Source organism: Hermetia illucens, chromosome 2, assembly GCF_905115235.1.
Source record: "Hermetia illucens chromosome 2, iHerIll2.2.curated.20191125, whole genome shotgun sequence".
Lineage (NCBI taxonomy): Eukaryota > Metazoa > Arthropoda > Insecta > Diptera > Stratiomyidae > Hermetia > Hermetia illucens.
This window is the reverse complement of record NC_051850.1, coordinates 30564023-30580519: the sequence shown is the minus strand read 5'-3', so window position 1 is coordinate 30580519 and position 16497 is coordinate 30564023. Positions and strand designations below refer to the sequence as shown.

The 16497-nt window shown below is 40.9% G+C and overlaps 1 protein-coding gene across 11 annotated transcripts in view; it reads right to left on the bottom strand.

Annotated features, from left to right (window-relative positions):
* Nucleotides 1-316: 316 nt before the first annotated feature.
* The window catches only part of LOC119650309 (facilitated trehalose transporter Tret1), a 214357-nt gene continuing 198176 nt past the window's right edge, over nucleotides 317-16497 (bottom strand). For all 11 annotated transcript variants that reach the window (XM_038052962.1, XM_038052957.1, XM_038052964.1 and 8 more), the window contains 3 exons: nucleotides 8768-9367; nucleotides 8456-8707; nucleotides 317-1326 (listed from right to left, as the gene is read on the bottom strand). In XM_038052962.1, the coding sequence (XP_037908890.1) occupies nucleotides 766-1326; nucleotides 8456-8707; nucleotides 8768-9346 (1392 nt within the window). In that variant the 5' untranslated portion in view covers nucleotides 9347-9367 and the 3' untranslated portion in view covers nucleotides 317-765. The remainder of the gene's footprint in view (nucleotides 1327-8455; nucleotides 8708-8767; nucleotides 9368-16497) is intronic.

The window sequence follows — 16497 nt, the reverse complement described above, 5'->3', positions numbered from 1 at the left end:
CTTTTCCATTGAATGTCTCATTTGTCTATTTTATTTGGTTTAGATTTTTGGATAAAAATATTTTGTGCTAGCATGTCGGAGTGATGTATCCGTATAAGTTGTTCAGAGGTTAAAAAGTATAGAGAGATAGGGGTTGAAAAATACAGGGGTATAAAAACAACAAGTGGCCTTAAAAAGTTGTAGATATAAAATATAACCTTCGGTTTCTAAAATAGTGTGTAAAAATTTCCTAGGAAGTGTTTCATTCTCCTCTTTCCTACGATAAAAAGTTATTTTGTGTCATTTCTTTCTGTTGGAGAATTTTTGTTTTTTTTTGTTTGTAATTCAGAAAGTTCAGGGTGGTTCCTTATTGAATAAATTATATAATTATGACTACCCTAAATCTAATATAACAAAAACAGTTCAATAGCGCGCATAAATAACGACTTTATACAGTATTACATTTTGGTTGTTGCTTTTATCCTTTAGACATCCTTACTACGTCCATTGGCTGTTGGTATGACTTTTGTTCTTGGTATAAGGTCGTATATTGTAAAGCAACATTTAGACATCCATTTTCAAAATCTACACAAGCTTTTCTCTCTGATGACATCTTATTAAAGTAAGGATAAAAATATCTAGTGATGATGTCATAAAAACTATCAACTAAAACAACTAGCTGTTTTCCTGAAGCAGCTTCAAAAATTCAGTAATTTTCTCACTTTCCTCTCCTAACTGTATGGGAATTCAGTGCTGGGTTGGGCCTCTTCACGATAGATTTCAAATTTACAATTTTGCTTCTTCAGTCCTTTCGTCTTTCTCTCCAAGGAGCTTCTGAATCTCTCCTAGTGATTTACCTTTGGTTTCAGGTACGGCGAAGAATACGAATATCGTTCCAATGATTGTTATTCCAGAGAAGAGCCAGAATGTTTGTGCAGTACCAATGCCATCCAGTAAATTGTTGAAGGTTTTCGTTACAATGAAAGCCAAGACCCAGTTCGTTGTTCCAGCAATTGGTCCTGCGACACCTTTGACATCTGTTGCGAACAATTCTCCCATCATGAGCCATGGGACCGGTCCGAATCCAAGGGAGAACATGATGATGAAGAGACAGAGTGACAGAATTGGGAGCCAGCCCAAGTTGTCTACATCGTTTACGTTCCTTTTTTGCAAGAAGAAGTAAACACCCATCAGAATTGTACAGACAGCCATGATGGCTCCAGAGGCCAGAAGGAGAATACGACGGCCTAGTCTGTCAACGACCATTACTGAGACCAATGTGGCAATAACTTGCATCAATCCGACAACGATTGTTGAGAGGGATTCATCAATACCAGTATTTGCGTTCTGAAAAAGATAAAAAGAAATAGATTAGTATCCCATATTCCTACCTATTTAACAGCATCAGGAATTGGATGAAAAAATTTCAACTGGAAGTCGTAGGTTCCAGTCGATCGTCCACCTTGCGGAATTTACTGGGAAGCGTCAAGGATCCTTTGACAGCGGAGGAAAAAAGCGTTATCTGGCGAATAACGTGCAGCGATTCTAATAAGATATACATAGGACAGACCAAGCGCCTGATAACGATTAGATTTAATGAACATATCAAGGAAGCGTAGTAGTGCGCGTAAGTAGTGTTTTTGAAACAGAAATCGTGTCAAAAATCTTGACATCTTCCGTCATGCAAAACGATCGACAACCTTGGACCTTTGGGAAAGTTTAGAAATTTTGAGAGAAGACGCTACGCGGCTATTAAACACGAAATATGTATTTACATTTAAAAATAAACATTATAGTTTGGGGGAAGCTACCCCTTGCCTATCAATTTTAGACTAGACTACAAATAGCAAACAAAAATCAAATCTCATTTAAATGATGTCCTTTAATACCGGATTAACTGGATATCCTCAATCCATTCATTCTTCTGGTCATGCCTCCACAATTTACGCTCATCGCCATTCCTGGCGCTTGCCAAACTTTGGACTTCTGGCATGAAGTTAAGGGGGGTTTCTGACAAAATTTCTAAAATATGCTAATATACTTTTATTAAATTTGTTTGTGCACATTTCGGAACGGGATGTTTTTAGGGCCTAGATTTCGTTCAGATACACCACTGTGATTTTTTTTTCAGATTTTCGGTTGAATAGGTTTTGAGAGCGAGACCGGTTACGCTTTTTGGGGATCATATTTTGAGCCCTAACTCCCCCGCGTTTCATTCGATAGTAAATATGTTTTCCTATTTTGAAAAGTACCCTTTCATTTGATATCCCACACGACCATATTCTGCTGAAAAAAATGTTGTACCCTCCTTTTGTATGTGTGGAGAGCCCTCTCTTAAACTCAACACAAAATGGCGCCACTTGCTATATGTAAAGGAATTCATAGATCAGAAGCTCTTACCAAATTTCTCCACAATCGGTCTAGCCGTTTCTAAATAAATTGGGTATGATATACAGACAGACAGACGGACGGACAGACATCGACTCGATTGTATCATAATAAGGTTTCGTTTCACATAAAACCTAAAAATTGGCTATTTCTCTAAATCAGCTGCATCTTGCCTCTCGTCCGATAGATTTGATTACTCTTCGGCTAGGGTACCCTTCGTTCCTCTTCTCAATCCCTCTTTTTCGAATTCCTTCTTGGAAACGTCAGCGTTAGTGACGGTTGTGGTCCGGATGGCATTCCGAATCTCTTCCTTAGAAAAAGGTAAATCGAACATCTCCCTTCCCCTTACTATCATTTATAAAAGGAGCTTATCCGAAGGTAGGTATTTTTCCGGATACATGGAAGGAGGCTCGTATTATACCCTTACACAGAAAATGTGATAATACCCGGGCCGAAAACTACCAACCTACATCTATCCTTTCTCCGTTCTCTAAAATTTTCGAAAGATACGTAAAAGACCTAGTTTCGTCTTGTTTTGGTCACCTCATTGTGAAAGAGCAGCATGGGTTTCAACACGGCCAGCCGACTTTGACCAATTTGTTGGAATTTATCAACTTTGTTGCGAAGTGACTAAATACAAGAAACGACGTCCATACAATCTATACTGACTTGAAGTAATACAAACTTATTGTTTCTTTTTCGTTGGTGTGGGTATTTATTCTTGCCAATACCGATATTTCGGGAACCACTTGTTCCCTTCATCAGTGCAAACAAATTTCAAACAGAGTGGCTCAAGTTCTCTTCCTCACCAACATAGTTCTTAACCTCTTATTTAGCTTCAGAAAAGCAAAAACCGCAAGTAACTAACTTTACTATACTTGAAACTCATTAGCACTGATGAAGGGAACAAGTGGTTCCCGAAATATCGGTATTTGCAAGAATAAATACCCACACCAACGAAAAAGAAACAACAAGTTTGTATTACTTCGATTAATTAATCGTTGGAAACACCGCATAATTTCACTCTGATATACTGACTTCTCCAAAGCTTTCGGTTCCATTGACCACTCCTTGCTATTCACCAAACTCCGATTGGGTGGATTTCCGATACTTTGTTTTCCTTTTACTTCCTTTATGCACTTATATACAATAAGTAATTGGAGTATTCTTCGTTTATTGTTAATCAAATAAATAAATAAATAAATAAATTGACTCTAGTTTGAGGGGACTTTGGTTCGGGAACCGCCCTGAATTGCTCCGCTCGGTCTATCAACTTCAACACATCAATCTGAACTTTCTGGATTGTGGCAATCGCCTCCAGCGACTGTTGTACTACTCGTGATGAATTTTTGGTCGCCGCGATGTCAACATCGTTGGAAGCGATGTATTAATGTGCTGCAGTTTGGGCCTGAGAGGCGTGTTGAGATGCGAGCTACCTAGGAATGTCCTGAGAACTAGACTTTATGTCCACTCCAACATCTCTCCCATTGTCATCCGTCAGTCTGTACAGATGGGCGCCCAGTGTTTCCTTCGCTACACTGGGCAAGAACTTCAGATCCAGCTTAGCATTATAATGTTTATTAGAATTGCTTTGCCGGAAGTCCCTTCGGAACACCCTGTCACCCACCTCGGAGGTAGATGCTCGTGCCCTCAAGTTGTGATGGCCAGCTGTTCGCTACTGGGCCAGTCATGGTTTCTCTTGTACCTCCTGTTTTAGGAGCTCCGTCCTCGGATCACCAGAGATGAGTGAGGAAGGATCCCGAAGGAGGTTCGATTGGCGCAACAGAGGGTTGTGTCTTCCAAGAGTGATCATATTCTGACCAAAAGTAAAAACTATGGGGTTTGTCCGGTGGCTGAGTATACAGATGATCTCGGCCCACCGTAGTTCAGAGGCATTCGCTTGTGGAGAATACAGAGCGATGAGCATGTGATTAATGTTTCATAACAAGCTTTTATTCTTCAGTTATTAGCAAGGAACTCAGGTTTCTTTAATCCCAAAAGTAAGGAAGGATAACCATCTTCGGAGAGTCCATCAGGTTGACATCAAATATAGTGATGTGTTAAAGGAGATTAGTTGATACAAAAAAATGTCAGCAAGACAAATTCTTTGAGCTCCTCAATTTACCAAACAGGCTTAAGAATGGGGCCTCTTCCTTGGAACTAATGTGACGTGGCTAGAAAGCATGAGGTCGCTAAAATAGTGACTATTTTTCACTTCTGTGAAAAATGCCGATGAGCTTTTTTTCAGCAGCATTAGTAAATTTATTCTGAAGTGTTAGGGAACGCTTCTATTAGCAGGATTAGTGTGGAATAACCTGAACGACCCTGAATGACCCGTGAGTTTTCCCACTATGATCCTAAGGATTTTCTTGCTGAGGTTCAAGCAAGCACTTTGGTTCATATTGTCCAAGGATACGCTGGAATATTCAATTACTGGTAAGAGCGTTCAGTATAATTCCCTCAACCCCCCCCCCCTCTTTTTTACTTAATATTATGATCCTGGTCCATTTAGCCGGGTTTCTGCTCCCATGCTGGTCAGGTCATCCGCCACATTGCCTTCTAGGCCAATATGGTCTGCTACCCAGAGTACATCAAAACATATTCCGCTCTACATTTCTCCAGGTTGGATTAGATAACCTTGATAGTTGCTCCGCCTTTGGCTTCCCACTCTACTGTGGGCGATCTTTTAGTGAGTAGCCCTAGAAACTCTACGTTTGCGGATAAAAATCCCACTCTCTTTTCAGCTGGCTTACTCACAGAAATAAAACTTATGTATGCTTCGTTCTAAGGCTGCCTGGTTTTACTACGGTTAACACTCATTCGACGTGTAGCAATCGCTGAAAGACATTTTTCTAACAAGTGAGTGGGATACTCAGATGAGAGACCTGTAGGAACGGTTAGAGAGGTAAAAGGCGAGCCTTTTAATGAGTGCAACAAAATGTTAAGTGACTAACTGAGCCAAAGAGGGTTTTAATTCGTTTTAGACAAAAAGGAGCCATCGGCGTCAAAGTCGCCAATGAAGTACTCAAGGTTGCCAATGGAGTTCTCGAATAAGCATGAAGTGGAAGCGAGCATTGTAGATGTCCAACTGGCGGCACCTAGTACGGCAATAGAACGAGAAGACCTGGCGGTATATGGTAGTAGGTGCTGCGAATGTCAGATCAGAGGGGTTTGTAGTTTTCGTATGTCAATGCGACTTTGAAACTCTCAGATACTATTTTGCCTTTGGTATGAATCTCAGTCAGAGTCTTTTATGGGTCCCAGCGGTGATCCAAAATGAGTAGGAGTGCAGGCACCTCGGGAGAAAGTAGGTGCGAAAGAAAACCATGGGAATTAAACTGAGCAATTTGCACATCAAATTCAAGAGCGGATTGTGAGGGGTATAGTGGGCATCTGGAGATTGGGAAAAGGAACGCGTAGGCATGTTGGAGACCCTAAAATTAAAAGTACGATTTAAATTATTTCTGGTTACGTTAAACAGAAAAGCTGCGCAGGTGTTCATAAAGATGCAGAGAGGCGGAGAAGGAAGAAAGGAGTTATTGGGAAGTAGTGGAGGCCCGAGAACGGGAAACCACTTTAGACAATGAAGAGGAGGAAGAGGAACAAAGGCAGGCAATATATACAGGAAGGAAAAATATGGACTTTGGTTGGAGGGAGATACACGCGGGATAGTACAGTCGCAAAGTAGGAAGAAAAGGTGATTTCGCTTCAGAAGTTAGATCCAATCACGATCAGGACATTTTCATTATTGCTCCTATCGAAATCTGCGTGGTCTCTGCCGCAGGGACAGACAGAGTGGCCTCTAAAGAGCTCAGAATACAAAATGATGTCATCCAGTCAGGCTTCAGAAATCCAGATCATATGGTGCTGAAAAGTCAGGGCAGATAACTTGGTTCTGGTATATTTTGGTTTTAAATCAATAGACGATTTATTTATGTTGGTTGGTGAGGTAGCACGGGCACCACGAAAATTTCCTCGTAGTTTGTTGCTCCGGAAAGGTTTGATGGGAACCCTATGAGGTCGTAGAATACATCACCTTGACGAAAGCTATCACACAAATATGCTTTGTCAGCTTTCTACATGAGAGAGGTACCGGAGATGTGCCGGCTTTGTTCCGGATGTAGCCGTCCTGCGGTAAACAATAAACCTGCCTGGTTACGAAGACTTGCTTTTGAAGTGAAGCGACTTACAACAGTGGACCGATGGAGTATGTATAGAAAGATTCTTGGATTCAAGGAAGATGCACTTCTGGAGGTTGCAGAAGGTGGCGGTAACTCGAAGGTCTTCCATACTCCAAGGCTTCTGCGAGAGGAGGGTGGAAAATGAAGCCATATCAGCAAGATCTTGCCTTAAATGCCTACACTACGGTTTTAACTTTTCTCGTTTTTCCTGCAAATTAAAAAAAATCCACAGCGCGATGAGGATAGAGTTCAGGATTTAGATCAACGGGATATACGTAGAAAATGCTTTTAATTCGACCGACTGCTTAGATCTTCAGAGTCAGCCTTTAGAATTTACGAAGTATACCGAATCCCTCACACTATAACTAGAGATCGCTTTGAGGTACCCGAAGAATCGATTACCTACTGTCTGCATCCTGGCTCTGCCTAGATCTCAGCAAACAACTCCTTCCCTCCGCAACTTCGATAGGGCGAATAGTAGGATATGCCGAGTCTAGGGATATGGATCCCTATAAGCTATTATCCTAAGCAAATCGCTATAATTCTGTATGCATTTGCAAGCACCTAGTGCGAAATTTCTCACAATGGGATCTTATTTTAGGAAAGTGAAACCCTCCTCGACTTGGTGTGAGAGGTGAATCTTCGCCATTTGAAGTCAGTGGCTGTTAGGAAGTGCGAGTAGATTTCACTCTTGACAGTTGCCCAGTTGCGCCCGTCGCGCGACTGTCAAGAGCAGAGGCCAGTTCGTTGCTCCTTTCTATGTTTCTATGACTGCCTCACTAGCCTGAAAGGTGTCGATACTGAGTACAAAGCCTTAAGGGCCATCTGGCAACGCGCTACCGTGCTTCTACTTTGTCCTGGTTGGCAACCAGAAAAATTGCTCCTGAAGCCCGGCTTGCGTATGATGTTATCCCTTACGAATGTTTAGAGTTCCTGAGATACTTCATATAGGATATTACTATGGCCGTAGAACTTTGCTGTAGAATATCCTGACTCACATTTTCTGACAGCCTGAACGTTATAGCCTATTTAATGCGGAGACCCAGAGGAGGTCCGTATCGTAGTAAGTAATGGTGATCAATTTTGCATAGGACCTTCCGTTGGTCGTATGCCATAAACATATGACGGTTGCGGATGGCCAACCTTAATTTTCCGGATGAAAAGAGGGAGGCAAGTCTTACGACAACCGCCAGAAAGAAAATATTTTCAATATCCAGGTTGTGATTACAAGGTCGTTGAGAAAACAATGATTGAGTGGTGATGATTGACGGTAAGCTGAGTTTCCAGGGATACTTGGACTATGTCGAAAAGAAGGTGGCAAGGATATGTTTACGTTAAGCAAGAGTGATGGCCAACATGGATGCACTGACATGCAGTCACCAGCCGACTCCATGTATCCAGCTAGAATCGAAACATGAAGTTAAGCGTTAACCAAATTGCGAGCCAAGGTATTCCTACTGTGCGTAACGGTTGGGTGGTAAAAAGGGTTATTATGTGGTCATGAATGGTGAATTTAAAACAGCAGGCGCCGACCCCCAAAGTAGTCTTGGCTTGCCAGGAAAAGCTCTTTCGACGAGATTGACTTCCTTCTTTTTAAGGACGTTGGAGCTGCTGTTGAGTAAACTACAAACCGTAAATATAACTTGAATTTAGACGACAATGTCCCGAACCAGAGGTAACCTCGTAGTTTGGATTCAACTTTCCTATTTGAAGTATCGGAACTCAGTTCTCAATAGAAGACTCAAAGCAAGATGATGTTATTGACAGAGCTGACAGGACCCTCAACGCAATCCGCTGTGAACAAAACCTTTTTCGCTTTACGGGCCAGCCAAAGCTCTCTGAGGGTAACAGGGCTGATATGAAGAGATGGGCGTTTCTTTAGTGATTCATAAATATTTAAAACTTACCCTGAAAATGTCAGTGGTGTAGAAAATAACTGCGTTAATTCCGCTCAACTGTTGGAAGAACATGAGTCCCAAACTGATGAAAAGGGCCCGAATGGTGGACTTACGAGACAATGCACTTGCAAGTGAGACTTTGTTTGCTTGATTCCTGTCTTGTTCTGCTTGCAATTCAGCGAGTTCACTGTTGTAGTCATAATCCTTTCCTCGCAGCCATTGGATAGATTTGATGGCTTTTTCGGTTCGGCCTTTGCTCACCTGAAAGTCAAAATCACTTTAGATGGTGCATTCTACATTATTACATGATTGAGGACTTACCAAATAAACAGGTGATTCAGGCATGAAGAAGAAAATCACTCCAAATACAAGAGGCACAATTCCTGAGATTATGCTCATTTGGAACACATTCAAGCCATATCCAATAGCATAAATGAAGAGAATACCGACAGTCACCATCAACTGGAAGAAGCTTCCTAATGTTCCTCGAATATTCTTATCGGCAATTTCTCCAGTGTACATTGGCGCCGTAACACAAAACGCACCACCCGAGACACCCAAAATGAAACGGGCTACATACATCATTTCAACATTTTGAGCCCAAATGAGTAGGGCCCAGCCTAGCGTAAATGGAAGGACAAGGAGCAACATAGTAAGCCAACGTCCAAGCCAATCGATCATGAAACCAATCGGGATGCAAACACAAGCAGCACCCAAAGTCATGGCTGCTCCAACCCATGAGAATTGTTCGGAGGTAATTTCGAAGTCATATTCCTTGTCAGTGGTTAAGCGGGGTCCTGCTGGTGATGTCCAACCCAAAAGGATACCAGCGGCTAAAGCACCGCCGGTGGCAGAAAGTGCGGCTATATATTGTGGTAATTTTCTAGCTTCTGATCCCATGGCTCGGCCGGTCTCAGGATCCTGGAATAAGAAAGTAGAAAAGGGATTATTAGACTTTTTTGAATGTAGTTAGGTCAAAATTAAGTGCTCAGTGATTTAAGATTAAAACTACTTGAATAAAGCAATTGCAGTTTTCTAAATTGTTTAATTATTTAGAATTACGTGAGTGTGCAGGATTATAATACATTGATGTATATTTTGTAGCTACCTGAAAAATGGATAGCTCCTTTTCAAGATATTGAAATACAATAGAAAAAAATGGGTATGGCCTTTAAATACAGCGGTCTACAGTAGTGTCCTACTTCAAAAATTCAACACTATCGATATCAATCCAAAAATGCGAAGAAAGTATTTGGTACCAAAGGAAATATTTACACATTACTTTCTAGTTTACAATTATATTTAAAATTAGGAAAAAAAACAGTGCAGAAAGTCGGCGTTATCATCGTATTTCGAGAGATACCAAAAAGCAGTCAACCAATCTTGTGACTTACCGGATGAATTCTTCACATTATTTTTATGCTTCTAATTGCTGAGCAACAATAGGTAAAAAGTTTGCATCCTCTGTGTTTCCAGCCATAATGGGATAGAAGGGAATGAAAGAACGGATAGACTAGCTAGGGAAGCATCAGAAACGGCCCTGTATGGGCTGGAGCCCTTCTGTGGAATCAGGAAAAGGTTTATGGTTATGACATACAGGAAAGAAGGGGAACGGCTGAGGAAATTATGCTGGCTGAGTTTATCAGAACTGGAGTGGAGCAGCATGGGGAACTTACCAATAATAATACCAACTAAGGGAATTTTCACAGGTAACTGCAGGCTGAACTACGACCTAGGGAAGCTGTGGATATCTGAAGGCATTGTCTGCTTTAATACCTAGAAATTCTATGATCCTAGTGGACCTAGTGGTTCAGTTTCAACAAGAACATACAAATATAAACAGGTGTAAGGATTTGCAATGAAGGGTCTACTATTACCTGTTTTGGCAGACATAGTAATGGAGGAGGAGTCGACTACACCTAGCTCCAAAAATGTTTGTTAAATACGTGGATGACCTATTCCTGATCATATGCAGACCAGAAATGGAGAAAATTCTCCGACTACGGCTACTTTGGCACCGTCAGTGTAGGATTGCTTTATGCTAAGTCCTTATTTTTCTAGCTAGTAACTAAGTTAAAGTAGTTATGCCGAAACATCGAAAAACCGATTTAAGGATGGCTTTAGTATAAAAGAGACGTTTTCCTTTTGAAGGAAATAAATCCAAGAATTAGTATTAAATTTTGCCTGAAAAAAATTGGATAGAGAACATTAGAAGTAAGACAGGACCGCCCTTGATATCAACAACGACAACAATTCCAAATCCCCTAATCATTATCAGAGAGATCGCGGAAAGTCCAGGTATAATTTGGAAGTTTGTAATAGCCGCATGCGATACCTGCTGGAAGAAAAGCAAATGGGGACCACTACTTTTTGGGGGGCAGGTCTCTAGATCCCACCTGCCCTGTTGCTTGTGCGATCTCTCGATACGCTAATCATTTTGTTGATTTAATGCCTGGAATTGAGTTGCTGGAAAAATTCATTCAATTGTAGGCAGCTTTTCTCGCTATTTTCATTATATAGTATCTTTTATCTTTCCCATCGTCTCATTTACAAATTCCTTATTGTGCCGGCTTCACAGTAGTAATATTAACGTATTTCGTATAATCGTATTTAAATAATTATTTTAATTTCACGTGAGAATGTCTATCCGAAACCCAACAGAGTTACAACTTCTGGTAACTCTTACTGTAATACTATTTAGTAATTGTATCATTTTATGACTCGAAAACTAAATCGATCATTGATCTCTTTTGTATTGTAATTGACATGTCATGTACGTGCCTATGACAGTGAGCAGTTGCATGCATTTCTTCTAAGCATTTCCTCTCTAGAAATTCCTAAGGAGGCATTTATGTGAGCAATGCCACGAAATTGCAGATGGTTAACGGACTGACAAGTTAAGTTGAGAGTGGAGATCCATGCAGAATTCTTTCAGTTCTAAGAATTGGAAGAAATTGCTGGATTGCTGGAGTTATAAGGAGGAAAGAGACGGGCTATTGAAGAGGCTCTGTGAAAAAAAGTCTAAAAGGCCGAGAAAACGGAGAGTGGGGGGGGGGGGGACGTTTTCGCGGTAGAAAAATCACCAAATAATTGACTGGAAAATATAAAATTTATCTCAGGTGATAGATCCGCGACCGTTCATCAAGTGGTACTTTGAGTTTAATGACAGCCAGCGTGACATTTAAAGAAATATTCACGTGATACTGATATCGACTGGAGACGAGACCCACTGAACAGGGAAGAGTGCCGCAAGGTCGAGTAGTGGTTGTACCGTGAACATTCGGGATTCCGAATTCCGACTGCTCTTAGACTTCGATACAGTCAGCCTTAAAAAATAAAGGATTCGATGACGAGCTCTGCTTAGTTGTTCCTGATTTTCTTAGGTTGGTGTGAAGAAAGGTGGAAAATGTTTCATGTGGGGGCGGGGGGTATAAAGGGTTCGGAATTCCGGCCAGTTAAGAGTGCTTATTTTTGTTTCCGTGCGGGACTCATTATTTTTGTTTTTTTTTCGTGACTTCACTCCTGGGAATTATGTGTATAAAAAGTACAAGTAGCGGGTGGCACGGCTGCTTCACCGACGAAAATATTTTGGAGAAATATACCGGGGAAATGGCAATTTATTTTTGATGCAGTCTGAAAACGAAGAGTTCCCCCCACACCGTCAAATAATATGGCTGTCATTTACCCCTTGGTGGGGTATAGCGCGTGAACCACACCTCGCCGTCATCGTTAATTTACCTGAAATGCGTTTCAACTCCCTACACGATTTCCTGAGATGCCAGTATTTCTTCTCCACTGTTCTGTTTTGGGGTGACCTACTTGTACGCTATCTTGGGAGAGTGGATTCCACTGTATGGCATAACCAGCAATGCAATTGTGGCCCTCCGAAATGTGTGACCTCTCCACTGCCACTTCCTCTTTCCAGGTCTTTGCGCCGACCAAGTTCTTCCGGAAAGCCAAGATACCATTCACTATCCCCAGACAGCAAATAGTTAGGAATGAACGCGTAAAAACAGATGAGCAAATAAAAAGACCCACCGGGGCTTTCTATTTAACAGAATTTTGAATTGACAGTTTATGTTACTATAGTATTTGATTGAGGGTAGGTAGTGGCTACATGAAATGTGGACAATAAATCGCATCGAAGAATAAGCTAAACATCCTTTCAGCTGGAAGACGGGTTAATTCTTGTTCCAATGAGGAATGGTTGAAATGATAGTTGTAGTAGAGATGAGTGAGAAGTCGCCTTCATATTAGCATTTGAAATGTTGGAGGTTTGTTATGTAGAATGAGTGGACAACAGGAAAATCCATGGAACGGGTATGTAAGTGCAAGATGGTCGTTATGCCTGAAAAACTTCGATGCTGCTTAATGCTATTGATTTCCTAAGTTTGAGGACATACAGGCCGACCAATAAAACACATCCAATGTCGTTAAAAACAATGAGCTCCGGTAAAATGCTAGGGCTTCCACCTCAGTTGACGCGGCAGGACGGGCCCCGGTCCTGTCGAGAAATGGGCAAGGGTTCTTGACGCATGGACGACGTCAGGAAGTAAGCAAGTTAGTCTGAGCAAAACAAATATGTGTCTGCACGCTAAATATTGGCACCCTGACTGGAAAGCCCGAGGAACTCGCAAGAGCCCTTCGGGAAGGCGCATTGATATCTGCACTCTACAAGAAATCCGATGGTCTGGTACCAAGGGCTGCGACATAGAACGCGAACGCGGTAAAAATGACTACAAACTTTACTATTTTGGTAGCCCACACATTCAATGCGGTGTTGGCATTTCCAACTCAGAGAGTTTCCGTGATGCCATTTAAGAAGCCCAACGATTTGATGACTGGTTGATGAAGCTCACTATTATAGCAGTTGATCGCACTATTCACTTCTTCACCGCGTACGCACCACATACAGGTCGACCTGATGCCGAGACAGCTTCTCGATGGAAACATCTACAACGTACTTGCTAGCGATCCACATCAATATTGTAGGCAACTTTAATAGTCATGTGTGTGAAAAGGCAGACGGCAACAGGTGCCACGGGAGAAAGGGGTTTCAAGGGCGCAATGAGGGTGGCGCGCGTATGGTCGATTTTGTGAACATTCATGACTTTGTACTTATGAATACATGGTTCATCAAACGATTGTCTCATCTTCCTAAATTTTATAGTGGCGATAGAAAAAAGCCGTTCCCTATGAGACCATCGCACCTCAACCTCGGCCGTATATTTTGTTGTCCTGCGAATCAAACCACAGATTAAATAGCGTGAGGAACGTATTGGCCGGGCGCGCATTAAATGGTGGCGATTTCGTGTGAAAACAGAAGAAATGCTCTGACTACAACCATTACGAATGTGTAAGAATCGTGGATCTAAATTAAAGAAACGATCCACAAAGCGGCCTCTATAACCCTCGAGGTCACCAAGCGGTTCATCAACAGAGATACTTGGCTTTGGAATGACGATATTGAAATGAAATTCTGTGAAAAGGAACGACTCTACCTCGAGTTTCTCGACGATAAAACGCTCGCCAATTGACAAATTTATAAGAATTCCAACCGGAAAGCAAGGGCATCGATCGCTGTCACCCGACCGGTCCATTATAAACATCTTTACGATAAACTGGACCTGTATCGACTTGTCAAAAGCCGACATGAGCACACACAGGATATCGAACATTTCTGTTGCGTTAATGACAAGAATGGATTTTGCTTACCGACTGTTGAGCCGCGAAGGATAGATGGCGTTGACGCCTAAATAAGTGTTTATTAGGAAAGTCGATGAAGTCAAACCGCTCTCTAAGATGGGAGTGATTGAGAGACGCCGGAAGATGTTAACACTACATCCTTACTAGATGTAATAAAAGATACTGAAGGACGAGGTCATAGAATAGAGCCAAATGAAGGCTACCCTTTTTACATATAAGGCTTGGGAAGAGATGCGTCATAAATAACTCTCTCACCCCCATCAAATGTTAACGACCCTCATATAGTCTTGGAATATTTTTATGAAACAGTATGTAGATCTTTCTTCCTCCGAAGTCCCTTTACGAGCAACGTACACATCTTCCGAGTTGTATTTATAACATTCATGATAAATCGACCGAAAGATGAGACGAAAATCAATAAATGGACTAATTTTGGGAATGCACGCCTGCTTACACAGAAAATCAAGGCTTCTTTCCATATATAGGACTTTGTATTATTAGGTTGATAAAATTAGGGAAATTGTTTTACGCATTCTGTCTGCGAGAGTCGGGATTTATTTTGTGATTTCCGAGAATATCATGGAGTTGGTGACAAGAAAAGTGCTAGTCGCGCCAATTGTAATAAACAAAGATATTTATGGATGTTTTTTAAGTCATGTAGATAAATGCCTTTACTCCTATAAACATGTAACATCATATTTAGCATGCGACGATAGTATCAGAAATGAAGCCTAAAGAGTATTAAAATGTACTGGTGCCCTACGCTAAGGCACCAATCATTTCAATCAAGCAAAGTGATGCTTCCTTCAAATAATGCACTACTTTAAGTTACTTTCTATTACTTTGAAAATTACAAGGTCAGGGCAACTTCACTTAAGATAAAAGCATTGGGGAGTTCCTTTCAAATAATCGAATACCCTCTATTTCCGTTCCTTTAATAGGTTATAGCCTCCTTTATGGTGTTGATACTCACTCACGGAGACGCTTGCCTATGAAGGGTATTTGGAGCCTTTGTAGCAAGTAGTGTACTCTTGTGTGTGCCTTGCGTTTAAACGCGATTCTTTTAAGGAAACCTTCCTTGTAGTTATTGTCGACGGAAGCATTTAATGTGGTTCTTTAATGTCCTCGAATGATTGCGCTTTTTTCAAATTTCCTTACGGGTTTTATGATGATAAGCAATCGTTTTGTGGATAAAACTCTTTTGTTTATTATACATTACATATTATATCTTTCCATCCTTTTTGAGTTCATTTAAAATAATAGTAATTCGTTCCCTGATACCAGTTTGATTGTTTTTTCGTATTCGAACAAGTTTAGGAAAAAGGATCAGAAGAAGTGCTAGAGTTGTAACTATGGGACTAGTGCATCATATGTAAATCAAATATTCCTTTTATCCAGTTGATCCATGGTTGATATATTATAAAGTCCAGAGACTTCATAGTCTTCCATGATAACTATTAATTCGCCTTTGCTCAAGTGGACTTGTCAGAACAACTCTTCTAAATGAATACTTTTTCTGGTCCTAAAGCTGGAAGTGTTCTGAGTTTAATTCTTAGATAGATTTGCTTTCTTTCAAATCTGGTCCTTTTAACTTTCGACTTGAAGAAATTGTCAGGTTTTTATCGTAGAATTAAATCTAATGTTGAGGTATATTATAGGTTCAAATATTTTTTGAGAATTGTGGAGGATGGAATTGTGGAGGATGTGAACTTAATCAACTTAATGCCGGACCGAACCAAATGGGGCGCAACTTACTCCCTCTTTTTTTGGTCCACGGGCCTCGTTTAGAGCTTGGCACCCAAACTTTACAAAAATGTCAAAGAACAGAGGAAAGCGACAAAGTTTGTCAACTCTTGAGTACATGTATATTTGCAAACCGCTTTGCCAGTCTGTTCTGAAATTTTTATGTCAGCCCTATTGTCGATAAATAAAAAATCATGTATTTTAGGCTGTTGTATATGAAATGCCCAATAAAATTGGACCTTAAATTCACAAAATTATTGAAATAAGTATGGCTAATGTTAAGGTTGTAAGTCGGGAACCCGCGTTGGGCGCCATTTGCAAAAAATTAGAGCAGGGCCAAATAGGGTGTTGGAATCTTGAGTGAACTCCCCTTTGTTACAGCTTTGTCAAAAATTTTAAACTATGTAAAAGATCACTTGTCAGTATAGAAACTTAGTGTAACACTTTGGGAGCAACATTATTATTGCTTTGCTTTACCAAAGACTTGTTTTTCAAGCAGTCCCAAACGAAACGATAATATTCCTTTCTGTCTGAAAGGCTTCCTGATACAAGCCTTCGTGGACTTGGACAACACTTGAACGTAAGACTGAAAAGATATACCT